The sequence below is a fragment of the Erinaceus europaeus genome, chromosome 1 (assembly GCF_950295315.1).
Source record: "Erinaceus europaeus chromosome 1, mEriEur2.1, whole genome shotgun sequence".
NCBI classification, from domain to species: domain Eukaryota; kingdom Metazoa; phylum Chordata; class Mammalia; order Eulipotyphla; family Erinaceidae; genus Erinaceus; species Erinaceus europaeus.
Genome location: NC_080162.1, coordinates 110,314,534 through 110,341,265, shown reverse-complemented (window position 1 = coordinate 110,341,265; position 26,732 = coordinate 110,314,534). Strand labels below are relative to the sequence as shown.

Here is a 26,732-nt window from a genome sequence, read left to right as displayed (position 1 = left end):
CCTCCAGGAGCAGTAGATTCATAGTGCAGGCACCGAGCCCCAGCAATAACCCTAGAGGAAAAAATAAGAAAGAGTAGGGAGGCTTCTGGTGAGGGCAGCTTCTTTATATATATTGCACTATTCCAGAGGCTGTGAGTGCACCTGGGCACAAGGGAAAGCTGCTTGAGGGCCATTCACTCACATGTGCGGGGTACTTCGGCCGCCCTCCAGTAGCAATGACAATGTGTTCCGCCGAGAGCAGAGTCTGAGGATAAACAAAGAGCACACAGTCAGACAGATGCACTGTGGCTACTCCTGCAGGTGCTCCTGGGCAGAGCCGCTGCTCTACAGTGACAGCCCTACCCTGCCTGCAGCTCTCCAGCTGGCAGCTCGCATAGGATCTAAGGAACAGGGGTCTACCAGGCACACACAACCCCACATGTGATTGACAATCAGAAGAGGACAGAGACTACCTAGCCCCCAAGCACTTCACAGTTTATAGAGCACTCTGCAGGTGGTTCCTCTTCTTGAGCTGCAAAACCCTGTGAGGGTATGGCCATCCATCTGTTACCCTGTCACCTACACAGCAGGCAGCCTGGTTCACCATGCACAACATGTGATCCATTTCATTATTCATAAAGAATTACCACCAGGCTCAGAGGAATCTGCCTTGTCAAGTCCAGTATTAGAATAGTAAGGGCAAAACAAGCATGAACCGGCTTGCCCTGGGTCAGCAGAATGACCTGCACAGCCAAAGGTGCTCATGTGAACTAGAGGAGCTCTCACCTCTTTCCCTCCTTTTGTGACACCACGAACAGTGTGCTGGTCGACAAAGCTGGCCTTGATGTTAAAGTACTTGACTTTCCTGCAGGATAAAAAACAGGACTTTCACACATGTTCCCTCTCAATTTTTTTTTTTTTTTGGTCATTACAGGGACTTCACTACGCTGTCTAGACTTTTTTTAGATAGAAAAGAGAGAGGGGGGTCCCTGTTTCCTGAACTGCAGTTATGAAGCCCTGAGTTGAACTGTAAAAAGCATAGAGCTTTAATACTGGACCGGCAAAATTCAACCTGACTTGGGTTCTTCTGTCTGGTGCACGAGAGGCAACAAAAAATTACATTTAGATTCGACTTCCAGAGGCGGAGCTACGAGCAGCAGATCGCTTTCTCTCCTCTACTCTCCTCTCCCGGATCAACTAGGAATACCAAAGGAGACCACCCAGACCAAAACAAGACAGGACTAGAATGACCACAGGAACCCAGTAAATCACCCGTGAGTACAAACACGCGTGGCTGGTGACAGAGAGGAGAGAGGGGCCTAAGGAGAGATTAAGTGACTGCTAACAGTTCAACACTTTATCAGTGGAGACACCACCTCCAGTCTGCTCCACAACAAGGGGACAGCTGAAGGGAGGAAAGGACTCCTCAGAGACTCACCAAGTGCAACTCTGAGTCTCCATTGCTACTACCCTCAGAATCTGGAGCAGCAACAGGGAGGGATACCAGGGGACAGAGATCTAACCGGGAAACTCAGGAGAAGAACTATACCTCCGTGGCATAGCTGAGGGGCTGTGAAAATCTCTTTGTATAACCACTGGATTATCTCTGCCACACCCTGCTTTATCTCTTGGCCTCCATGGGTGGCCAACACTATATCGTTTCTTCTCCAAAACAGAAGATTCCGGGTGCATCTGGGTGACAAGTCTAGCAGATGGAGACTTGTCTCAAGTGGCCTCCCCCAGGGCTCTGTTCTGGCTCCTATGCTATTTAATATTTACATCAATGACCTCCCAGAAACTTCTTCAAGGAAGTTCATCTACGCCGATGACATCTGCTGTGCAACTCAGGCATCCAAGTTCGACATCCTCGAGGAAACACTCACGAAAGACATGTCTCTAATATATGATTACTGTAAAAAATGGCGACTAATCCCTAGCACTGCAAAAACGGTATCATCTGTTTTCCATCTACACCATGCCTCGGCCTCGCGTGAGCTTAATGTGCAGCTTGGTGGTACGAGAATCCGGCATGAAGCCCAGCCAGTCTATCTTGGCATTACTCTCGATCGCACTCTGTCATTTCACAAACATCTCATAAAAACTGCAGCAAAGGTGGACGCGAGGAATAACATCATTGCAAGACTGGCCAGCTCCTCATGGGGCGCGAGCGCTTCCACACTACAATCATCATCTCTGGCATTATGCTACTCCACTGCAGAATACTGTGCCCCAGTATGGTTCCGTAGCCCCCATGTCCACTTGGTCGATTCCAAATTATATTCCTCCATGAGGATAATTTCTGGAACCATCCGTTCCACCCCGGTTCCATGGCTGCCAGTTCATAGCAACATCGCCCCGCCAGATATTCGTCGGGATGCGGCATCATCTAAGTTCATTTCCCACGTCTATGCTCGACTGGACCTGCCAATATACGCGGATATCTTCGCCCACCCTGTCCAATGCTTGACGTCTCGTCACCCAATCTGGTCCCCTATGCCTACACTGAACTTCTCTGTTCCAGTCTCTTGGAAACAGAGTTGGCAGTCAGCTGAGGTAAAGAACAAACACCTCATCACAGACCCCTGCAAGCGTCAACCCGGCTTTGACCTAGCATGTTATGATTGGGCCCTCCTCAATCGCTATCAAACAGGCCATGGCCAGTGCACCACTATGTTCCATCGCTGGGGAGCCAGAGACGACCCGAATTGCCCCTGCGGCTACAGACAGACTATGACCCACATAGTCAATGACTGCCACCTCTCCAGATTCAAAGGAGGTCTAGAAACTTTACATCAGGCTCAACCTGACGCTGTTGACTGGCTACAGAAGAAGGGCAAACGCTAGAAGAAGAAGGAGTCAGTGATTAAGCTAAGAAGCCTATTGATAGTTTAAAAGCCTTCAGGCTCCCATAGCCTACAGGGAAGAAAAAAAAAGAGGCTTTTACACCACTGAGCTCCAACTCAGGGATTGAAAAAACTGTTAACTTCCACCACGGTAAACCCTTTAATTAATTTACTAAGACACAAGTCAATCCAGGCAATAGTGATCAATAATTTGAAAAGTACTGATAAAGGGAACTCATAACATAATATATAAAATGGTTAAAACAACAAGAAAAAATATTGGAGACTCGAACCAGGACAAGAGTCCAGCTAAAAGTCCTCCAGAGGGTGAAGCACAAAACAACGAGTTCAACATCCAAACATTAACTAAGGAAATAATAACAGGAGTGAGTAAAGAATTTGAAGAAATTGTAATCAGAAATGCAGGAACAACAAATGAGAATATGGAAGAAAATTCTAATTATCTCATGGTTATTAGAGAGCTGAAAGCTGAAATCACTGAGCTAAGAAGGCAACTAGCTGAACAAGCTAAAACACTATCAGAGCAGGGCAACAAAATAGATGAACTCCAGAAAGCAGTAGAGGGCAGAGAGAATAGAATCAATGAGGCTGAAGACAGAATTAGCAAGATTGAGGATGAATTAGAGACAACTAAAAAAGAAATAAGAGATCTCAAAAAGAGATTAGGAGATGCTGAAAACAACAACAGAGTCCTATGGGATGACTTCAAAAGAAACAATATACGCATTATTGGCTTACCAGAGGAAGAAAGAGAAGGAGAGGAAGAAAGCATTCTCCAGGCCATAATAGCTGAAAATTTCTCTAGTCTAGACAACACCAAAGACATAAAGATTCAAGAAGCCCAGAGAGTCCCAAACAGAATTAACCCAGACCTAAAGACACCAAGACATGTCATACTTAGAATGGAAAGGAATAAGGATAAAGAAAGGATCCTCAAGGCTGCAAGAGAAAAACAGTCACCTACAAAGGAAAACCCATAAGATTAGCAGCAGACTTCTCCATACAAACACTACAGGCCAGAAGAGAATGGCAAGATATCTATCGAGTGCTCAATGAGAAAGGCTTTCAGCCAAGAATACTATATCCTGCTAGACTGTCATTCAGACTAGATGGAAGCATCAAAACCTTCTCAGACAAGCAACAGTTGAAGGAAGCAACCATCACCAAGCCTGCCCTGAAAGAAGTTCTGAAAGGTCTCCTATAAACAACCAGACCACCACAAATAGTAGGACATATATCAAAACACTCTAAAACTCTACAAGAATGGCGTTAAAATATCTTCAATCTTTGATATCAATAAATGTCAATGGCCTGAATTCACCTATTAAAAGACACAGAGTAGGAAGATGGATCAGAAAACACAACCCAACAATATGTTGTCTACAGGAAACTCACCTAACTCAACAAGACAAACACAGACTTAAAGTGAAAGGATGGAAAACTATCATACAAGCCAATGGCCCACAAAAAAGGGCAGGAACAGCTATTCTCATATCTGACATGATAGACTTTAAAATAGATAAGATTAAAAAAGATAGGAATGGACACTACTTAATGCTCAGAGGATCAGTCAATCAAGAGGACTTAACAATTATTAATATCTATGCACCCAATGAGAAGCCATCTAAATACATCAAACTTCTACTGAAAGAGCGACAGCAATATATTAACAGTAACACAATCATAGTAGGGGACTTCAACACCCCACTCTCTCAACTTGACAGATCATCCAGGAAGAAAATCAGTAAAGACATAAGGGAGCTAAATGAAGAGATAGATAAACTAGAACTATTGGACATTTTCAGAGTCATTCATCCCAAGAAACTGGAATACACATTTTACTCAAATCCACATGGATCATTCTCAAGGATAGACCATATGTTAGGCCACAAAGACAGCATCAGCCAATTCAAGAGCACTGAAATCATCCCAAGCATCTTCTCAGACCACAGTGGAATTAAACTAACACTTAACAATCAACAAAAGATTAGTAACAGTCCCAAAATGTGGAACCTCAACAGTACACTTCTTAACAACTTCTGGGTCAAAGAGGAAATCAAGGAAGAAATAAAAATGTTTCGAGAGTTCAATGAAAATGAAGACACAAGCTATCAAAATATTTGGGACACAGCTAAAGCAGTCCTAAGAGGGAAGTTCATAGCTATACAAGCACACATTAGGAAACAAGAAAAGGCACAAATAAACAGCCAGATTGCACATCTTAAAGACCTAGAAGAAGAACAACAAAGGAATCCTAAAGCAACCAGAAGGACAAAAATCACTAAAGTTAGGGCAGAAATAAATAACATTGAGAATAGGAAAACCATACAAAAGATCAATGAAAGTAAATGTTGGTTCTTCGAAAGAGTAAACAAAATCGACAAACCTTTAGCCAGACTCACAAAACAAAAAAGGGAGAAGACCCAAATAAATCGGATAGTAAATGAAAGAGGAGATATCACAACAGACACTGCAGAAATTCAACATATCATGCGAGGCTTCTATGAACAACTATATGCCACCAAGCTAGAGAACCTGGAAGAAATGAATGATTTCCTAGATACCTACCAACTTCCAAAACTAAGTAAAGAGGAAGTGGATAACATGAACAGGACCATCACAACTAATGAAATTGAAACAGTTATCAAAAATCTCCCCAAAAATAAAAGTCCTGAACCAGATGGTTTTACAAATGAATTCTACAAAACTTTCAAAGAAGAACTAATACCTCTACTTTTAAAAGTCTTCCAGAAGATTGAAGACACTGGAATACTCCCTGCCAGCTTCTATGAAGCCAACATCACCCTGATACCAAAAGCAGATAGGGACACAACCAAAAAAGAAAACTACAGACCAATATCTCTGATGAACATAGATGCGAAAATATTGAACAAAATTCTAGCCAACCGGATACAGCAGTATATCAAAAAGATTGTTCATCATGACCAAGTGGGGTTTATCCCAGGCATGCAAGGATGGTTTAATATACGTAAATCAATCAATGTGATCCACCACATCAACAAAAGCAAGACCAAAAACCACATGGTCATATCAATAGATGCAGAGAAAGCCTTTGACAAAATACAACATCCCTTTATGATCAAAACACTACAAAAAATGGGAATAGATGGAAAATTCCTGAAGATAGTGGAGTCTATATATAGCAAACCTACAGCCAACATCATACTCAATGGTGAAAAACTGGAAGCATTTCCCCTCAGATCAGGTACTAGACAGGGCTGCCCACTATCACCATTACTATTCAACATAGTGTTGGAAGTTCTTGCCATAGCAATCAGGCAGGAGGAAGGAATTAAAGGCATACAGATTGGAAGAGAAGATGTGAAACTCTCCTTATTTGCAGATGACATGATAGTATACATGGAAAAACCTCAGGAATCCAGCGAGAAGCTTTTGGAAATCATCAGGCAATACAGTAATGTGTCAGGCTATAAAATTAACATTCAAAAGTCAGTGGCATTCCTCTATGCAAACACTAAGTTAAAGAAATTGAAATCCAGAAATCAGTTCCTTTTTCTATAGCAACAAAAACAATAAAATATCTAGGAGTAAACCTAACCAAAGAAGTGAAAGACTTGTATACTGAAAATTATGAGTCACTACTCAAAGTAATTGAAAAAGACACAAAGAAGTGGAAAGATATTCCATGTTCATGGGTTGGAAGAATTAACATCATCAAAATGAATATATTACCCAGAGCCATCTACAAATTTAATGCTATCCCCATCAAGATCCCAAGCACATTTTTTAGGAGAATAGAAAAAATGCTACAAATGTTTATCTGGAACCAGAAAAGACCTAGAATTGCCAAAACAATCTTGAGAAAAAAGAACAGAACCAGAGGCATCACACTCCCAGATCTCAAACTGTATTATAGGGCCATTGTCATCAAAACTGCTTGGTACTGGAACATGAACAGACACACTGACCAGTGGAATAGAATTGAGAGCACAGAAATGAGGCCCCACACCTATGGACATCTAATCTTTGACAAAGGGGCCCAGACTATTACATGGAGAAAGCAGAGTCTCTTCAACAAATGGTGTTGGAAACAATGGGTTGAAACATGCAGAAGAATGAAACTGAATCACTGTATTTCACCAAATACAAAAGTAAATTCCAAGTGGATCAAGGACTTGGATGTTAGACCAGAAACTATCAAATACTTAGAGGAAAATATTGGCAGAACTTTTTTCCGCATAAATTTTAAAGACATTTTCAATGAAACGAATCCAATTACAAGGAAGACTAAGGCAAGTATAAACCTATGGGACTACATCAAATTAAAAAGCTTCTTCACAGCAAAAGAAACCACTACCCAAACCAAGAGACCCCTCACAGAATGGGAGAAGATCTTTACATGCCATACATCAGATAAGAGTTTAATAACCAACATATATAAAGAGCTTGCCAGACTCAACAACAAGACAACAAATAACCCCATCCAAAAATGGGGAGAGGACTTGGACAGAATATTCACCACAGAAGAGATCCAAAAGGCCGAGAAACACATGAAAAAATGCTCCAAGTCTCTGATTGTCAGAGAAATGCAAATCAAGACAACAATGAGATATCACTTCACTCCTGTGAGAATGTCATACATCAGAAAAGGTAACAGCAGTAAATGCTGGAGAGGGTGTGGGGTCAAAGGAACCCTCCTGCACTGCTGGTGGGAATGTCAATTGGTCCAACCTCTGTGGAGAACAGTCTGGAGAACTCTCAGAAGGCTAGAAATGGACCTACCCTATGACCCTGCAATTCCCCTCCTGGGGATATATCCTAAGGAACTCAACACATCCATCCAAAAAGATCTGTGTACACATATGTTCTTGGCAGCACAATTTGTAATAGCCAAAACCTGGAAGCAACCCAGGTGTCCAACACCAGATGAGTGGCTGAGCAAGTTGTGGTATATATACACAATGGAATACTACTCAGCTGTAAAAAATGGTGACTTCACCGTTTTCAGCCGATCTTGGATGGACCTTGAAAAAAATCATGTTGAGTGAAATAAGTCAGAAACAGAAGGATGAATATGGGATGATCTCACTCTCAGGCAGAAATTGAAAAACAAGATCAGAAAAGAAAACACAAGTAGAACCTGAAATGGAATTGGCATATTGCACCCAAGTAAAAGACTCTGGGGTGGGTGAGTGGGTAGAATACAGGTCCATGAAGGATGATAGAGGACCCGGTGGGGGTTGTATTGTTATATGGGAAAGTGGGAAATGTTATTCATGTACAAACTATTGTATTTACTGTTGAATGTAAAACATTAATTCCCCAATAAAGAAATAAAAATTAAAAAAAAAGAATTTAAAAAAATACTGGGGCCAGGTGGTGGCACACTCAGCTGAGCACACACATTATCATATACAAGGATCCAGGTTCAAGGCCCGGGTCACCACCTGCAGGAAGGAAGCTTCACCAACTGTGAAACAGTGCTGCAGGCATCACTCTCCCTCCTCATCTCACCCTCCCCTCTCAAAGTCCCTCTGGTCTATCAAAGGAAGGGGAAATTGAAAAAATATGTGGCTGCTAGGAGTGGCAGGTTCACTGCGCAATTACTGAGCCCCAGCAATAACCTTGACAGCAATAAAAAATTAAATTAAAGATAGGGAGTCAGGTGGTAGCACAGTGGGTTAAGTGCAGGTGGCACAAAGCACAAGGACCCATTTAAGGATCCCGGTTTGAGCCCCTGGCCACTTCACAATCGGTGAAGCAGGTCTGCAGGTGTCTTTCTCTCCCCCTCTCTTTCCTTCTTCTCTCCATTTCTCTCTGTCCCATCCAACAACAATGACATCAATACCAGCAACAATAATAACTACAACAATGAAACAATAAGGACAACAAAACGGAATAAATAAATAAATATTGGTCGGGGGTATATAGCATAATGGTTATGCAAAAAGATTCTCATGCCTGAGGCTCCAAAGTCCCTAGTTCAATCCCCCGCACCACCATAAGCCAGAGCTAAGCAGTACTCTGGTAAAAACAAAAAAAAACAGGGAGTTGGGCGGTAGCACAGCGGCTTAAGTGCACGTGGTGCAAAGCGCAAGGAGCGGGGTAAGGATTCCGGTTCAAGCCCCCAGCTCCCCACCTTCAGGGGGGTCACTTCACAAGCAGTGAAGCAGGTCTGCTGGTGTCTATTTTTCTCTCCCCCCTCTGCCTTTCCCCCCTCTCTCCATCTCTCTCTGTCCTATCCAACAACAACAATAATAACTACAACAATAAAACAACAAGGGCAACAAAAAAGAATAAATAAATATTTAAAAAATAAGTAAAGACAATTAAAATAATAATAATAAAAAGAAACTTGGGGGGCTGGTTGGTGGTGCACCCGGTTGAGCACACACGTTACAATGTGCAAAGACCTGAATTTGAGCCCCCAGTCCCCACCTGCAGGGGGAAAGCTTCACAAGTGGTGAAGCAGGGCTCCAGGTGTCTCTGTCTCTCTGCTTCTATCTCCCCCTACTCTCTCAATTTCTGGCCTTCTCTTTCCAATAAATAAATAAAGATAATATAAGGAAAAAAATTAAAGAAAAAGAAAGTGGGGTCAGCAAAATACTTCTCTTAGTATAATCCTTTGCCATGTCCACAGCCCAGGTTCAAGCCTGGGCCCCATCTCATGGGGGGAGGGGGGAAATAGTGTAGACACCGAGCCCCAGTGGTAACCCTGGAGGCAAAAAAATGGAGTAAAGTATTGAACTCTCAATCATATGTCCCCAGGTTTGATCTCTAGCATCACATGTGCCAGAGTGTTATTATTGTTGTTGCTGCTGCTGTTGTTGTTGAATATGACAGAAAGAAACTGAAAGAGGAGGGAGTTGGGTGGTAGTGCAGTGGGTTAAGCAGGTGTCTATCTTTCCCCCTCTCTGTCTTCCCCTCCTCTCTCTATTTCTCTCTGTCCTATCCAACAACAACGACATCAATAACAACAATAATAACTACAACAACAATAAAAAACAACAAGGGCAACAAAAGGGAAAATAAATAAAGAAATTGAGAGAGGAGAGGAAGGCAGAAAGGGCGAGAGAAAGACACCTGCAGACCTGCTTCACCGCTTTTGAAGCGACCCCCCTCAAACACAGGAGGGGAGCCAGGGTTTTGAACCAGGATCCTTGCACTGGTCCTTGTTTTTCACATTATGTGTGCTTAACCTGGTGCACTACAGCCCAGCCGTTTTTTTGTTTGTTTGGTTGGTTGGTTTTGTTTTGTTTTGTTTTGTTTTTTTTACCAGAGCACTACTCAGCTCTGGCTTATGGTAGTGTGGGGGACTGAACCTGGCAACTCAGAGGCTCAACTCTGGCTTATGGTGGTGTGGAAACTTGAATCTGGGACTTTGGAGCCCCAGGCATGATACTCTGTTTGCATAACCATTATGCAATCTACCCTCTGCTCCCCACAATGCTTTCGTCACTGTGATACCTTCTCTCAGGCAACAACACCCCTCTTTCAGACAGTCACTCATGAAGGGTGCTTTGGTGGCAAGAATGTTGACATCCTGGGGGCTAGGAGATAGTTCACCCTGTAGACACATGCTTTACCACATAAGGGGACCTGCATTCATACCTTGGGCACCTTATCCATCCCCCTTACCCCAAATAAAAAGAGTCTGCTGGGAATAATAAAATCATGAAGGTAAAGCCCCAGCAGGGAAAAAAAAAAAGTTGTTATCTGGACTGGGGCCCCCAAGGGGCTGATGGAGTCCAGAGGTTTCAGGCTGGAATGGCCATGTTGGATATCTGCTCTGGAAGAACCCACACACACACAGACACACTGCACCACTTCCTTCATGCCCTGGAAGCCAGAAGTATCAGGTGAGGCACAAGGCTAGAAGAATTGGAACCAGGAAATGAGAGGTGAGTTTCAGGGTTCACAGCACAGGAGCCTGAAGGTTGAGGTGTGGGGTTCACAGGGTGAAGCTAGGCATTAGAAATGTCTCGGCACCATCCAAGAGGGCTCTGTCTACATAACCATGGCCAGGCCTGGCTGGGAAAGGCCACCTGCCTGGAGAAAGCAGCTGGCTGTGGGGAAGGCCCTCAGCATAACTCAGGCCTGGCCCTCATGCTGCCTGGCCTGAGCCCCAACCATATATCCTCCCTGGTGCAGAGCCAACCTTCAGGGTGGGTGGCCTCTCATTCCCAGGGCACTTAACCCATTTGCTGTTCATCTGTTCCCCTTCCCAGGACACCAGACACAATCTGAGATAACCCAGAGAAGACCAGGAACACCAGGAGGTGTCAGTACCTGTCCTGCAACTGGACTCGGTGACCCCAGTTGAGGGATTTCACATGGTTTTGCACAGCCTCTGCCATCTTCCTCCTGTTAAAACAAAAAACACAACAGGAATCTTATCTGTAGAGTACACCAATAGGGGCCGGGTGCTGGTACACCTGGTTGAGCACACGTTTCAATGCACAAAAACCTGGGTTCAAACTCCTGGTTCCTGCCTGCAGGGGGGAAGCTCTACAAGTGCTAAAGCAGGACTGCAGGTATCTCTCTTTCTCCCTCTCTATCCCCCCCACCCCTGCTCCTTTCAATTCCTGCCTATCTCTACTCAATAAATAAACACAATAAAATTTTTTTAAGTTTATAGTACATCAACAGATTCTCAGGCACAAAAGCAGAAATACACATTGTCAAGGTTATTTCTAAAGGTGGTAAGGGGCTGGGGGATGATGTACTTGGTTAAGTACACGTTACCATGCAAAGGGACTTGAGTGCAAGGCCCTGGTCCCCACATGCTCGGAGGAAGTTTCATGAGCAGTGAAGCTGGGCTGCAGGTGTGTGTCTCCCTTCCCTCTCTGTCCTATCAAATAAAATAAAGGAATGGTGGGGGGATGGCCACCAGGAGTGGTAACTTTGTAGTGCAGGCACAATGATAACCCTGGGGGGGGGGGGCTGTCAAAAAGTAAATAAATACCGGGAGTAGGGATTGACCTGCCAATGGCCATGTCTAGTGGAGAAGCAACTATAGAAACCAGACTTTTCCACCTTCTGCACACCATAAAGAATTTTGGTCCATACTCCCAGAGGGATAAAGAATAGGGAAGCTTCCAGTGAAGGGGATGGAACACGGACTCTGGTGGTGGGAACTGTATAGAATTGCACCCCTGATATCTTACAATCTTGTTAAACATTATTAAAGCACTAATAGTTTTTTGATAAATAAATAAGGAGAAATGGCATGCCCATCCTAAGAGCCACCACCTCTGACCCAGGTTTAGCTGTGGTTCTTTGAACACAGGGGAAATGGAGGCTTCCAGCCACAGTCGTTGCGAAGCAGCAGTGAGCCTGCATGCAGGTCCTCTGAGGTCAGCAGAGACCTGTGTGTGGTTCTGAGCAGCTTCTCACACTGTTCCACTGGCCTCTTAGGCCGGGTAGTCCTTTGTGGGGGGAGCTATCCTGTACACTGTACAAGGTTACCCAGTAACTGTAATACCCCCACCTTGATAGGAAATTTCCAAATTTTAGCCCTTAGATATTCTTTTATATGTGTTTATAATCTGATTGTGATGCATATTGTAGACCTCAATATAGGACAGAAAGACTGAAACTATAATAAAGGGTTAAGAAGGTGTAGAAAAAGAGGCCAGGTGGTGGCACAACTGGTTGAGCGCACGTTACAGTGCCCAAGGACCCAGGTTCAAGCCTCTGGCCCCCACCTGCAGGGAGAAAGCTTCACAAGTGGTAAAGCAGGGCTGCAGGTGTCTCTCTGTCTCTCCCCCTCTCTATCACCTCCTTCCCTCTCAATTTCTGACTGTCTCTATCCAGCAAATAAATAAAGATTAAAAAAAAAAAATTTTTTTTTAAAGGTATAGAAAGTCTGAGATAGGGGGCCGGGAAGTGGCACACCAAGTTGAGCGCACATGTTATAGTGTGCGAAGGACCCAGGTTCAAGCCTCTGGCCCCCACCTGCAGGGGGAGAGCTTCACAAGTGGTGAAGCAGGGATACGGGTGTCCCTCTGTCTCTCCCCCCTCTCTATTTCAAGAAGAGATGATGAAGGTCTGACTGAACTTTTATTGAGAAGGCAGCTTCTGTAACCCTGGCTAGCTTCTGCCCTCCTAAAAGGTCCCTCCCCCTCCCACCTCCCTAGTGGTGTTATCTAATGCTGAGGATAAACTTTCCCAGACACAGCCATACAGGAAAGATAACAGTAACTAAGGCAACCAGCCCCTGAGCAATGGGTCCAAGTTCCACCCCTTAACCTTGCAGCCTCTACTTCTGTAAAAATGTTTTTGCTCTCAAGCTGTATCCCTTACGTAATAAGCCTGTATCATCCCCGTTGTTCAGGGCCAGAGTTATCAGAGAGATCTGAGCTCCTGACCCATGCGTTAATGAAAGGCTCCTTTCTTCCTCCACCCACCTAGGCTATAATCATCTTCTTATTTGTTTGTTTGTTTGCTTGTTTATTTATTTACCAGAGCACTGCTCAGCTCTGGCTTATGGTAGTGCAGGGGATTGAACCTGAGATTTTAGAGCCTCAGGCATGAAAGTCTGTTTGCATAACCATTATGCTATTTACCCCTACCCATCATCTTGATTCTTCATAGAGTTCCTTAATAGCCCCATAGCAATAATCAAAAATAACCCCAGGGGGGCCAGGTGGTGGTGCACCTGGTTGAATGCACATGCTACAGTACAGTGCACAAGGACGCAGGATCAAGCCTCTAGTCCCCACCTGCAAGGGGAAAGTTTTACAAGTGTTGAAGCAGGGCTGCAGGTGTTTCTCTGTCTCTCTTCCTCCCTATCACCCTCTTCCTTCTCGATTTCTGACTATCTCTATTCAGTAAATAAATAAAGATAATAATAATAGCAACCCCAGATGTCACCCACTCTCTGGAAAGGGCACACAGTTACCTTAGGTGAGAAGACCTGTTTGACAGCACGCTCCCCAGAAGCTTAAGAGACAAACTCCCCCACCCTCGCTCCTCTACAAGTAACAGGAAAGTACTGTGAAATTGGGTAGGCTCCTCACCAGTCATGTAGAATGGGCTGGGCCACCTCCCAACCGTAGTTGCGGGCATCTTGGATCATGCCCCCCAGTAGCGCTGCCTGGTGCATTAGTTTCTTGGGAATGCAGCCAACATTCACACAGGTGCCACCGAGACCCCACCTGGTGCCTGGTGCATGGGGGAGAGCACATTTAAACTGATATTCAGGGAATGCCCTAAAGCCTTCCTTTGTCGGAGAGTAATGGTCTGTAACTCAAACAAACTCTCTGGATTTCTTATGCAAGGTCATCTGAAGAGAATGACAAGGCAGTTCAAGTAGAGCCAAGTCCTCCTTTAACATTGGCGCTAGGTTCTTAGAAACTTATACTTTAAGTAAAACTATGTCATTTTTTAAAAATATTTTTTTTTAATTTATTAATGAGAAAGATAGGAGGAGAGAGAGAAAGAACCAAACATCATTCTGGTATATGTGCTACTAGGGATTGAACTCAGGACCTCATGCTTGAGAGGTCCAATGCTTTATCCCCTGCACCACCTCCCGGACCACCAATGATGTCATTTTGATGGGATGGAGAGATTGCTCAACAAGCAGAGCACCCACCTTGCCATGAGCAAGGTCCTGGATTCAAGTTCTAGCACAGGAAGGAGCACCACGGATGGTGAAGTGCTGCTGAGTTCCTGGAGAATCTCAATCTCTCTTTCTCTCCCTCTCCCTCTCCTTCTCCCTCTCTCTCAGAATGAAAAACACCAGTCCAGGGAAGGCCGCTAAGCAGTGGTGTTTCAAATGTGCAAAGCCCCAGGTTAATTCCTGATGCCCTGTTAAATAAATCAATCACAGGAGCCAGGAGATAGTGCACCCAGTAGAGTGTGCACTGTATCATGACTGAGGACCTGAGTTTGAGTCCCTGGCTACCACATGGTACAGCTTTACAAGTGATGGAGCAGTGCTGTGGCCTTTTTCCTTCTTTCTCTCTCTCTTTCTCTGTCACCCTCTATCTTAAAAAGAGAGAGACGGAACGAGTCTACTAGGAGTGGTAAATTACACAAGTGCAAAGTCCCAGAGAAAACTCTAGCAGCACATAAACAAGTAAATAAATAAATAACCAGCAAAATAGCTCACCTGGACAGTGTGCTGCTTTGCCAAGTGTGTAACCCACGTTCAAGTCCAGCCACCATTGCGCTGAAGGAAACTTTGGTGCTTTTTTATGTCCTCCCTCTCCCTCTCTCACTCTCTCTCTCTCTGTCTGCCTTTCTCTCTCTACCTAAAATCAATAAATTATGGGACTGGTGAGATAACATAGTGGTTATGCAAAAGACTTTCATGCCTGAGGCATCAAAGATCCCAGGTTCAGTCCCCAGCACCACCATAATCCAGAGCTGAGCAGTGCTTTGGTAAAATAAAAATAATAACAATAAAGTAAAATCAATACAATTTTATTCATGTTAACCAAGATTTTTTCTTCTTGTCAATGCTATAAAAAATTATATTAACTGGAGCCAGGTGGTGGCACACCTGGTTGAACACACATGTTACAATGCATAAGGACCCAGGTTTGAGCCCCCAGTTCTCACCTGCAGAGGGAAAGCTTCACAAGTGCTGAAGCAGGGCTGCAAGTGTTTCTCTGTCTCTCTCCCTCTCTATCTTCCCCTCCCCTCTCAATTTCCAGCTGTCTCTATCCAATAAAGATAATAAAATTTTTATTTAAAAAAATTATATTAACCTGAACATGTTATTCAAGGACTTGCTGTGTTGGCAGCTTGCACGAGACACAGGACATTCTTCAGCGAGATGGACATGGGAGGGCAAAGTGGTTCTGGACTCAGCTGCCCTCTGCAGGTAAACTGCTCCAACCCCAGCCCCAACCCCTTCCCTAGGACACAAGGCTCTGACGGGAGCTGCTTACCTCGAGGAGAAGGGTCCACATAGTCCACCACAGCCACCTTCCTGCCCAGCTGAGCAGCTGAAATAACACAAGAAGAGAGCAGGTGGGCCATTCTGGGAAGCTGCCTTGGAACTGAGGATCCCCAAGGGCCCCCAAGAGGGCAGGGAAGAATGTGGGCAAGTGGCTGCCCACCAGCTCTGCATAAGGGTCACCCCACAGTCTGCTGACACCCTGCAGGGTTGATCCCTATGGGAATGACTGAATGTCTTCTATACAGCACTCTGCATACTGCACACGGGGCCCAGGCTGCCTCTGCCTCCTGCCTCACCTGGCTCAAGGCCTGCACATTCACCATGAGCCCAGTGTCCACGCCGGCACACCAGGGGACATCAGAGGAGCACCCATACCCAGGAGAGACCAGAAAACATGTCTAGACAGATAGGACCCAAGGGAGAACATAAGGCCCACAGCTTTCCTCCTCTATGAGGGGCATCACTGGGACAACTGGGCATCTGTGCAGTCTGTTTCCTGAGGTAACTCAAAAGCCTAGTGGGGTGGGGGAGATAGCATAATCGTTAGGCAAACAGACTCTCATTCCTGAGGCTCTAAGATCTCATATCAATCCCCTACACCACCATAAGCCAGAGCTTAGCAGTGCCCCGGGAAGGAAGGAAGGAAGGAAGGAAGGAAGGAAGGAAGGAAGGAAGGAAGGAAGGGAGGAAGGGAGGAAGGGAGGGAGGAAGGAGTCAATCCAGTGGGGCAGTGACTTCATGTACCTCTGGGGGCCCCTCAAATCAGCTAGGAGACTTTCCAGGTTCCTGCCCCCCACTGCAGACCTAACCCTATCCTCTGGAACAAGAGCAGTACGAGTGAATTTCCTTTACACCTTCTGTGATTCTGGAACCCAACATTAAATGGCAGAGGGTGAGAATTTCATGGCAAGGGATTCTGCTCAACTTTGCTCTCTGGTCTCCTCTCCTTGCCCACATCTGCCTTCCTGTTGCTTGGCACACCTATGGCAGAGCGTGGAGTGCAGGGTGAACACGGGCTGTCTACTTCCTGCTCAGGTTAGCAACAAGCTGCAATGTGGTGTCTCTGGAGAACTCGGGGTCGGGCTCATTCATTCATCATGTCACACATCCTTATGGAGAAGCCCTGGGATGTCAGGCCCACGACAGATAAACAAGATGGCAGAACAAACTATGATCCCCTTAGGGCAGCACCTGTGCTAAGAACAAGTGGAGTGAGTGGCAGGGGCTGGACAGGTCAGAGGAGGCATTGCAGGAGAGCCATTCTCTTTTATTTATTTTTCCCTTTGCCACCACGGTTATTGCTGGGGCTTGGTGCCTGCACAAAGAATCCACTGCTTCTGATGACCACTTTTTTCCCCCCTTCTTTTTAAAAATTAATTAATTAATTAATCATTGTATAGAGACAGAGAGAAATCAACAAGGAAAGGGAGGTAAAGAGGAAGAAAAACAGAGAGATACCTGCAGCACCATCTCTTCCTCTCTTGAAGATTTCCCCCTGCAGGTGGGAACCAGGAGCTCAAATCTGGGTCCTTGTGTACACGAGCACTCAACTGGGTGCGTCACCGCCTGACCCAGTCCTTCTTTCTTTCTTTCTTTCCTTGTTTATTTCTTTCTTTTTAAAATATATCTTTGTTTATTCATTTATTTATTGTTGGATAGAGACAGAGAGAAATTGAGAGGGAAGAAGGAGACAGAGATACCTGTAGCCCTGTTTCACCACTCATGAAGCCTTCCCCCTGCAAGTGAGGACTAGGGGCTTGAACCCAGGTCTCTGCACACTGTAATGTGAGCACATAACTATATGTGCCAATGCCTGGACCTTTCCTTCTTTTTGATAGAAACAGAGAGAAATTGAGAGGGAAGAGGGAGACAGAGAGGGCTATAGGAACATATACATATAGAGGGGGGAGGAGGGAGGGGTGGAGACCTGCATAACTGCTTTACCACTTGTGAAGCTTCCTCCCTCCCTACAGATGGGGACCAGGGACTTAGACTCAGGTCCTTACATGCTATAATGTGTGTACTCAACTGAATGTGCCATTGCCCAGTTCCTGAAGAGAACCATTCTAAGCAGGGCTACCCCTGTTGGTATGCTTCTAGTTCTGCTTCTGGGACCCCTTCTGTTACATTGCTTGACGTTGTGGTCTATTTACATGGTCATTCTGTTACATTGGTTTGGTCTCGCTCCCCTGCCTCCGGGAGATTTTGGTTTAGTCCTTGCTAGTTCGGGCTTCTTCCTTCTCCCCGCCCCCTATCCAACGTACTTCATTTGTTCCTGACTCTTCAGCGGGAGGAGAGAGAAGCAGGACAGAATTGGGTTGTGATTAGATTAGATTAGTTCGCTCGTGAATAAAGAAATATTGCTTCTCCGCTCAACCATGTGTCCCTGGTCATCTGTCTCCCGCCTACGAAGCTAGCCCGGCATACTGGCGCCTGAGCAGGGATTGACATACCCCCAAAGCAGGGACCCCACCCTGGATGCTATGCCACCCAGACATTTGGGGTGCAACAGAGAACTGACACAGAGAAAAATCCCTGTGGTGAACCTGGGAGGGCGTCAAGGTGCTGAGGACTGATAGGCCAGACGCAAAGGCTAAGCACTCTGCTGATGGCCACTCCGGGCAGGGCACAATCCTACCCAGTCACCAGAGCCAAAGAGCCTTCTCTGGGGAGCCTAGGAGCTTCCAGGCCCTGCCACACAGAGACACAGGAGATAAACACATACCTTCCTTGGCGCAGGCCAGGCCACCAGATCCCCCTCCAATCACCAGGAGGTCATAGTCGTGCAGCCCTGCTGGGGGAAGAGGCGAGAAGAAAGATCAGCACCAGTCTAGCCACAGATCCTAGAAGGAACCACCTAGTTTCTTTCTTTCATCCTTCCTTCCTTTCTTTTTTATTGCCACCAGAGTTATCACTGGGGCTTGGTGCTGGCACTATGAATAACAGCCATTTTTTCCATCTTAATGGATAGGACAGAGAGAAATTGAGAGGGGTGGGGGAGATAGAGAGGGAGAGAGAGAGACACCTGCAGACCTGCTTCAGCATTTGTGAGGCTTCCCTCCCCTACAGGTGAGAAGCAGGAGCTCGAATCCAGATCCTTGTGCAGGTACTGCACACTTAGTACTATGTGTGCTTAACTGGGTGTGCCTGACCACCTGGTTTCTAAAGGGCAAACAGTTTTGTCCAGTTAAAAGAGGGAGATCACAAACCTCACCTTGTGATGGGTTGAAGTTAGAACACATCACATCTCAGGGAAAAAGGCAACAACTGGGTATAAACACATTGTCTGCACAAGTTCTGAGACTAACTATTGTCAAGGTGATGTTGGTCTTACATATGTGAACACCTCTACAAGGCCCATCCACTCCCAAAGGCATTTAATGGGTCAGACTTCACCCATGGGTGAGATGACAACACCATTCTTCAGTCCCTTTTGTCTCTCCTCAGTGATAAAAGTCGCACTTTGTGGGGGCCAGGTGGTGGCGCACCTGGTTAAACACTCACGTTACAGTGCGCAAGGACCTAGGTTCAGGCCCCTGGTCCCCACCTGCAGGAAGAAAGCTTTTAAGAGTGGTGAAGCAGGGCTACAGGTGTCTCTCTGTCTCTTTCCCTCTCTATCTCCCTCTTCCCTCTAAATTGCTCTCTGTCTCTATCTGATAAATAAATAAAATATTTTTTAAAAATTCACTGTTATCATCAAGCCTCTCTGCTTCTTTGATTTGGTTACTGTGATTACAGGAATTCCACCGCTCCCAGTCAGCATATTCAGATAGAGAAAGAGACAGAAAGACTGAGGAAGAGAGGGAAAGACACCACAACACTGAAGCTTCCTCCAGGGAAGTGGGGGCAGGGCTAGAATTCAAACTATGAGCATAAAAAAGCAGGTGCACTATCCAGAGGAGCTTTCTTTCCAGGACCCAGCAAGGCCTTTCTAAAGCCTCACAAGAGTATGCTTGGTACAGAGCAGTCTCTAGAAGGGAAGCAACTCTAGGGAAAGGAAGTCTCAGCTCCTATAACAGCTGAAGCAGCAGCCTAGGCTCCGCCTTGAGAGTTCATTCCAGGTCATGGGGCTGCTCATGCCTTTACTACCCTGCAGAAGCAGCAGTTTGCTTTCTCTGACAAACTGCTGGCATGGAAGGTAAGTAAGATATGGTCATGGGTGGGAGGTAGTGAAGAAGAGAGGGGCAGCCTTACTGTTGGCAAAGAAGGTAGGTAAGATATGGTCGAGAGTGGGGGACAGTAAAATAGGGAGGAGCAGCCTTAGGAACTCTGACCTAAGACCCAAACTGGAGACACCTAGCCAGGCATGAAGAGAAAACAAACGGGACAGGGCTGTGATGCACCCGGTTAAGTACACATATTACCAAGCTCAAGTACCTAGGTTTGAGCCCCCGCTCTCCACCTGTAGGAGGCCATTTCATGAGCGGTGATGCAGGTCTGCAGATATTTATCTTTCTTTCCCTCTCTCTCCATATCCCCTCTCAATTTCCCTCTGTCCTATCTAATAAAAAGAAAAAAATTAGGAAGAAAAAAACATGGCCACTGGGAACAGTGGATTCATATCATAGTGCTGAGCCCCAGCAATAACCGTGGAGGCAAAAGAAAGAGAATGAGGGAGTTGTGCAGTAGTGCAGCAGGTTAAGTGCAGGTGGCACAAAGCACAAGGACCAGTGTAAGGATCCTGGTTCAAGCCCCTGGCTCCCCACCTGAAGGGAGGTCTGTTCACAGACAGTGAAGCAGGTCTGCAGGTGTCTATCTCTCCCTCTCCCTGTCTTCCCCTCCTCTCTCCATTTCTCTCTGTCCTATCCAACAATGATGACTTCAGTAACAACATCAATAACAACAACAGTAACTACAACAATAAAACAAGGGCAACAAAAGGGAATAAATCAGTAAATAAATATTTTTTTTAAAAGAAAGAAAGAGAGAGAGAGAAAACAAGCAAAATGACTAGTATATGGGAAATAGGCGGTTGATCTCAAGGCCCAAGTACAGTCAGCCACTCAAGGCCCATAGGAATACCCCCATCTGTGTCAGCTCCTAAGGCCTGTGGTCACCTCAAGCTTCTAGACTGGCAAGGTTGTGGAGAATATGCCTGGATGTCCAGAGACCTCAAGGGGTCCCCAGTGGTGTGGACACTCATGGTCCAGAACCTATGTGTCTACAGGGAACTGGAGCTCAAGAGCAGGGAAAGCCCTGGCTCACAGTGAAGGAGGCGAAGGGAGCCATCATCAGAAGCTGTGTCCAGTGTTCAGCCCATGGATGACAGACTCTGCCTACTGTGCCCATCCTAGGCTCTAACCAATATGTGAGAACCACTTAGACACATGTGCATGCACATGTAGGGGTCAAGTGGGGTCCCAACTCAGTTCCAGCAGCCGTCCAATGTGGACACAATTCCAAACACAGCTCAAGGCCTCTGCAGAGGTCTAAATTTTTGCCTATTGCTTGAAAGGCTTTGCTAAGACCCCAGAAAGCTGAGGACTGGCTGATTACAGGTTAGAGAGATTCCCCAGAAGCACAAGCCTGTATAAAATGGAGCCTCTCTTTTCCTGCTCTCAAGTAAGGAGAAGGAACAAGGCTTTTCCCAGAACACCCCTACCTTCCATTATAGGTCCTTGTCCTTCCTGCCACCATCGGGCCTTACAGTGCTCCTCTGTCGGTTGTCAGGCAAAAGGCAGGACAGGGGGTGGCTGTTTGGAATATGGGCTTATCTTGGGCAGTTTACTCACCAGATGCACACCCAGGAGTGCTCTTGGTTTGATAAAACATAGAAAAAGTCAGCAGTGGAGTCTTCTACAAGTATAAAAACCTACCTTTTTAAATATGTGAGGTTGGGGGAAGGTTCAGGCAGCCTGCTATCATGGAAGAACCTCAAAGGGCCCTAAGGCAGGTGTGGCAGACATTGCTCTCTGTGAGTAATATGGGGACACATCAGTGCACCTGTGAACTCTAGGCACACACTTCCCCCTCGGGGTTCACCTCAGGATCTGTCTCATCTCTATGTCCTCTCATTTTGTTCATCTGGGTATAGGGAGCATTGACCTGGGAGGGCAAGCAGAGCCTCCCTGTGCACCAGTTACCTTGGGGAGCCCCTATGTGGCTGCCCCCACCATCCCCACCAGGATCTCTCTCTTCTCTCTCTTCTTCTCTCTCTCTCTCTCTCTCTCTCTCTCTCTCTCTCTCTCTCTCGGAAGAGCTGGCACCTGCAGTGCAGTCATTCTGGTTTCTTTTCAGGACCTGTGTCAGCTACCCCCCAGCCTGGGACAGAACAAGTGTTTTTCTGCTCTCAGAGAAGCTGCAGTGTGAACTGAGGATGTTCAAATTCACCCTGGGTAATGGTTGACAATGCCAAAGCTCCAGGGGCTTCCACTTGCTGCCCAGGGACCCTGATGGCCACAAAGGCAGATTCCTGAGGTTAATGTCTCCTGCACAGCTGGAAACTAAACTCTATTGCAGAAGGGCCCTGGGCTTGTAACCACAGAAGCAACTTCTGTTTACTGAGCTTTATATACAAAAGGGCTCCACTGTACAGGCACCTGACACATGCAGCAGAATTTACAACCTAAGGAGACAGCATAATGGTTCTGCAAAAGATTTTCAAGCCTGAGGTTCTAATATCCCAGATTCAATCCCCAGCACCATCATCAACCAGAGCTGAACCATGCTCTGGTGTTTCCGTTTCTCTCATTTAAAAAAAAAAAAAAATATATATATATATATATATATATATATATATATATATATATATATATATATTTTTTTTTTGCCTCCAGGGTTATTGCTGGGGCTTGGTGCTTGTACTACGAATCCACTGTTCCCAGAGACCTTTTTTCCATTTTGTTGTCATTATTGTTATTGTTGCCACTGATGTTGTTGGATAGCACAGAGAGAAATGGAGAGAGGAGGGGAAGACAGAGAGGGGGAGAGAAAGATAGACACCTGCAGACTTGCTTCACCACTTGTGAAATGACCCCCCCTGCAGATGGGGAGCCAGGGTCTCCAACCGGAATCCTTAAGCAGGTCCTTGCCCTTTGCACCATGTGCACTTAACTCGCTGCGCTATGACCCAAATCCAAAACAAATTAATTTAAAAAAAAAGACTTAGGGGGCAAGGCGGTAGTGCAGGAGTTAAGTGCACATGGCTCGAAGCTCAAGGACTTGAGCAAGGATCCCAGTTGGAGCCCCCGCACCCCACCTGCAGGGGGGTCGCTTCACAGGCAGTGAAGCAGGTCTGCAGGTGTCTATCTTTTTTTAACAGTTTTTAAAATTGTATTATTATATTTATTTATTGGATAAAGACAGCCAGAAATCAAGAGGGAGGGGGTGATAGGGAGAGAGACAGAAAAACACCTGCAGCCCTGCTTCACCACTCGTAAAGCTTTCCCCCTACAAGTGGGGAATGGGGGCTCAAACCCAGGTCCTTGAGCATTGTAATACATGTGCTCAACCAGGTGCACCACCACCCAGCCCCTGCAGGTATCTATCTTTCTCTCTATCTTTCTCTCCCCCTCTCAGTCTTCCCCTCGTCTCTCCATTTTTCTCTGTCCTATTCAACAACAGCAATGACAACAACAATAATAACAACAACAAGGATAACAACAAGGGCAACAAAATGGGGAAAATGGCCTTCAGGAACAGTGAATTTATAGTGCAGGCACCGAACCCCCGCAATAAGCCAGAGGCAAAAAAAAAAAAAGATTTAAATCCCCAATTAATGAGCTCATTAGTCCATCTCAGGACTCCACAGGGACAACCCCTGCCTTGTGTCTGTGCACCCCAAGGCCATGGCCTTTGCCAAGTTATTCATTGCCTCTGCTCTTAGCTCCACCTCCTATGGCCCTGTTATCTGTGAAGGGACTGTTCTTGGTGGAGAGCCATCCAGGGTCAAGATCTAGGGGACATGCAGTAATCATGGGGGACATGGTTTGGCAGTCCCCATAAGTGGGACTAAACATGCTGACTTGGTCGATGTGGCAACCCTGCAAGAGGCCCATTCTGCAGAAACAAGCAACAACCTAACTGCTACTCAGTGCCCGACCCCTAGGTAGAGGGATGGGGATGTGAGGGGGAAGGGATGGTAGGAAGTGGACCCTCCCTGGCACCTGTGGTGATAAGCACTGTCCCAGTATGGTTAGTACACTTGATTGCTCCTGGAAGGCTTGTCTCCTGGACATTCAGAGTGCAGTGAGGAGCCCCCTTGTCTAAACCCTGCAGGAGCACGCCTGAGCACCTGCTGTGCGGCCATTGGGACCTCCTGGAGGGAATCTGCAGAATGTAACAATGGGAATCTGGTGAGAGGTGAGTCAGCAGCAAGACTACCGTCCACATTGGAGTTGGAGGTGAATTTAGAGCATGCAGTCGGTCCGATGGTCCCAGCCTGAAGGAGCAGCCCCTCTACCTGGACGGCCGGAAGGATCGCCCCTTCTGCATACCTAACTCAAAACGCAGCCCAGACACCCCAGCACGAAGATCCTGTTGCAGACCCCCGCCCCCTACCTGCTGCGCCCCTCGCCGCGCCCCGCGCCCCGCCTGCCCAGGTCCGCAGCAGCCACGGGAAGCCCAGGCTCCGGGACTGCAGCACCGCTGCCAAAGCCGCCATCGCTGTGCGGGGCCTCGCGGAGGGCTGGGGCTGCCCGCGGCTCTGCCTGAGCAGGCGGAGAGCTGACAGCTGCGGGCGGAGCCGCCCCCAGTCCTGGTTCACTCGCTGACGAGCAGAGGTGAGTGCGGGGCGCGCAGTCCCAACCCCAGCCGGGGATTCCGACCTCAGGCTGAGGCTACTGACTTGGAATGGGGTCCGGGGGCATGGTCGATGCTGGACCTCGGGCTGAGATGTAAGGAAGTGTTCGATCTTGGGTGTGGAGCTGCAGGTCTAGGCTGGGGAGCTGTCCTGGGGTGAGTGATTTGCTGGGCAGAGGGAAATTGGGACCCGAGTGAAATGATCTGATCTGGGGAGGGGATTTGCAGGTGGAGGTGGCTAGACTAGGAGGAGAGGTGGGAGATTCCAGATGGAGTGACAATACCGGAAAGGAGAGCAGGGGGTCCCAGGGTGGGAACCTGTTTTCTGGAACAGGATTTTTTTTTTTTTTTTTTTACCTCCAGGGTTATTGCTGGGGCTCAGTGCCTGCACCATGAATCCACTGCTCCTGGAGGCCACCCCCCCTTTTTTTTTGTTGCCCTTGTTGTTGTAGCCTTGTTGTGGTTATTATTGTTATTGTTGATGTCGTTCGTTGTTGGATAGGACAGAGAGAAATGGAGAGAGGAGGGGAAGACAGAGGGGAAGAGAAAGACAGACACTTGCAGACCTGCTCCACCGCCTGCGAAGCGACTCCCCTGCAGGTGGGGAGCTGGGGACTTGAACCGGGATCTTTACGCGGGTCCTTGCCCTTTGTGCCACTTGCGCTTAACCCGCTGCGCTACTGCCCTCCCCCCTCCCCCCCTTTTAATGTAGAGAATGGGGCCGGGCCGTAGCACACCTGGTTAAGCACACAAAGTGTGAAGCACATGGATCCGCGCAAGGATATCGGTTCGATCCCACGGCTCCCCACCTGCAGGAGGGGGGTAGCTTCACAAGCAGTGAAGCAGGCCTGCAGGTGTCTATCTTTCTCTCCCCTTCTCAGTCTTCCCCTCCTCTCTCAATTTCTCTGTGTCCTATCCAACAACAACAAGGGGGGAATGGCGGGAGTCGGGCGGTAGTGCAGCGGATTTAGCGCACATGATGCAAAGCGCAAGGACCGCCTTAAAGATCCTGGTTCGAGCCCCCCCACTCCCCACCTGCAGGGGGGTTGCCTCACAAGCGGTGAAGCAGGTCTGCAGGTGTCTATCTGTCTCCCCCCTCTCTGTCTTCCCTTCCGCTCTCGATTTCTCTCTTTGTCCTATCCAACAATGACAGCAGTAACAACAATGATAAACATAAGGGCAATAAAAGAAAAAAAAAAGCCTCCTGGAGCATAGTGTAGGCACTAAGCCCCAGCAATAACCTTGGAGGCAAAAAAAAAAAAAGTAAAGAAAGAGGAAGACATCCCAGACCTGCTAGCAACTTAGCCTTTTTTGGTTTTCCTGCCTGGGAATTGTATGTCCTTTTACTATAGATTGTGGACTTCCTGGGGGGTTATAGCGGGGCTGTTGTAGGGCCACTGAAGAAATAAACTCCCACAGAGCTCATTAAAGTAAGGACAGCTTGTTTTCAATAGATTTTTGATAGTACAGGAGAGATCCCAGATCCATTCTGATGTAGTCAAAGGCACTAGGCATTGTCAAGGGAGAATAATGGATAAAGAAAAAAAGGGGGGTGTGTGTCCCAGGAGGCGGTGCAATGGGTAAAACATAGGACTTTCAAGAATGAGTTCCAGAGTTCAATCCCCGGCAGCACATGTACCAGAATGATGGCTGGTTCTCTCTCCTATCTTTCTCATTAATAAAAATGAATATTTAAAAAAATGGGAACAGAGGCCTGGGTGATGATATGTCTAGTTTGTACATGTTACAAAGCACAATGACCTGGGTTTGAGCCCTTGGTCTCCACCTGCAGGGAGAAAGCTTTGCAAATAGTGAAGCAGTGTTACAGGCTCTCTCTCCCTCCCTTCCTCCCCCTCTAACACCCCCTTCCCTCTCAATTTCTGACTGTCTCTATCCAATAAATAAATAAATATTTTTTAAAAATTAGAAAAGGGGGAACAATGAAGAGCTCGAAAGAATTAGAGAAGTGAAAAATAACAAAAAGCAGAAATGGGGGTGGGTTGATCCTGTAACATCCATCTGGATTTGCTAATTAGATCTTGGGGAAAGTTAGGATCCTTCCCTCTGCCGCAGAGTTCTGGGACGTGGGACCCCATCATCAAGTGTTAGCTAGAACAGTCACTTCTTTTAGCAGCTTTGAGTTTTGAGAGGGATGTGTCCTTAAACAGATGAGAACTGTGTTAGCGACCTTGTGTTTGTAAGTCCAGGAGGTGGCACTGCTGTCTGGGCCATCACCCCAAACATTCCACATTGGG

General features: G+C 46.6%; 2 protein-coding genes across 5 annotated transcripts in view; one reads left to right on the top strand and one right to left on the bottom strand.

Annotated features, from left to right (window-relative positions):
• The window catches only part of TXNRD2 (thioredoxin reductase 2), an 83,877-nt gene extending 59,470 nt beyond the window's left edge, over positions 1-24,407 (bottom strand). The window contains exons 1-7 of one of the 3 annotated variants that reach the window (XM_016192873.2): positions 24,238-24,407; positions 18,464-18,532; positions 15,728-15,784; positions 13,847-13,991; positions 11,115-11,189; positions 766-844; positions 182-244 (exon numbers count right to left, since the gene is read on the bottom strand). In XM_016192873.2, coding sequence (XP_016048359.1) covers positions 182-244; positions 766-844; positions 11,115-11,189; positions 13,847-13,991; positions 15,728-15,784; positions 18,464-18,532; positions 24,238-24,340 — 591 coding nt within the window. In that variant the 5' untranslated portion in view covers positions 24,341-24,407. The remainder of the gene's footprint in view (positions 1-181; positions 245-765; positions 845-11,114; positions 11,190-13,846; positions 13,992-15,727; positions 15,785-18,463; positions 18,533-24,237) is intronic. The other 2 variants (XM_007533926.3, XM_060193499.1) reach the window with 2 other exon arrangements.
• The window catches only part of COMT (catechol-O-methyltransferase), a 39,230-nt gene continuing 36,820 nt past the window's right edge, over positions 24,323-26,732 (top strand). Inside the window, exon 1 of one of the 2 annotated variants that reach the window (XM_016192874.2) lies at positions 24,323-24,458. The gene's annotated coding sequence lies outside the window, so the exon portion shown is untranslated. The other variant, XM_060193508.1, reaches the window with a different exon arrangement.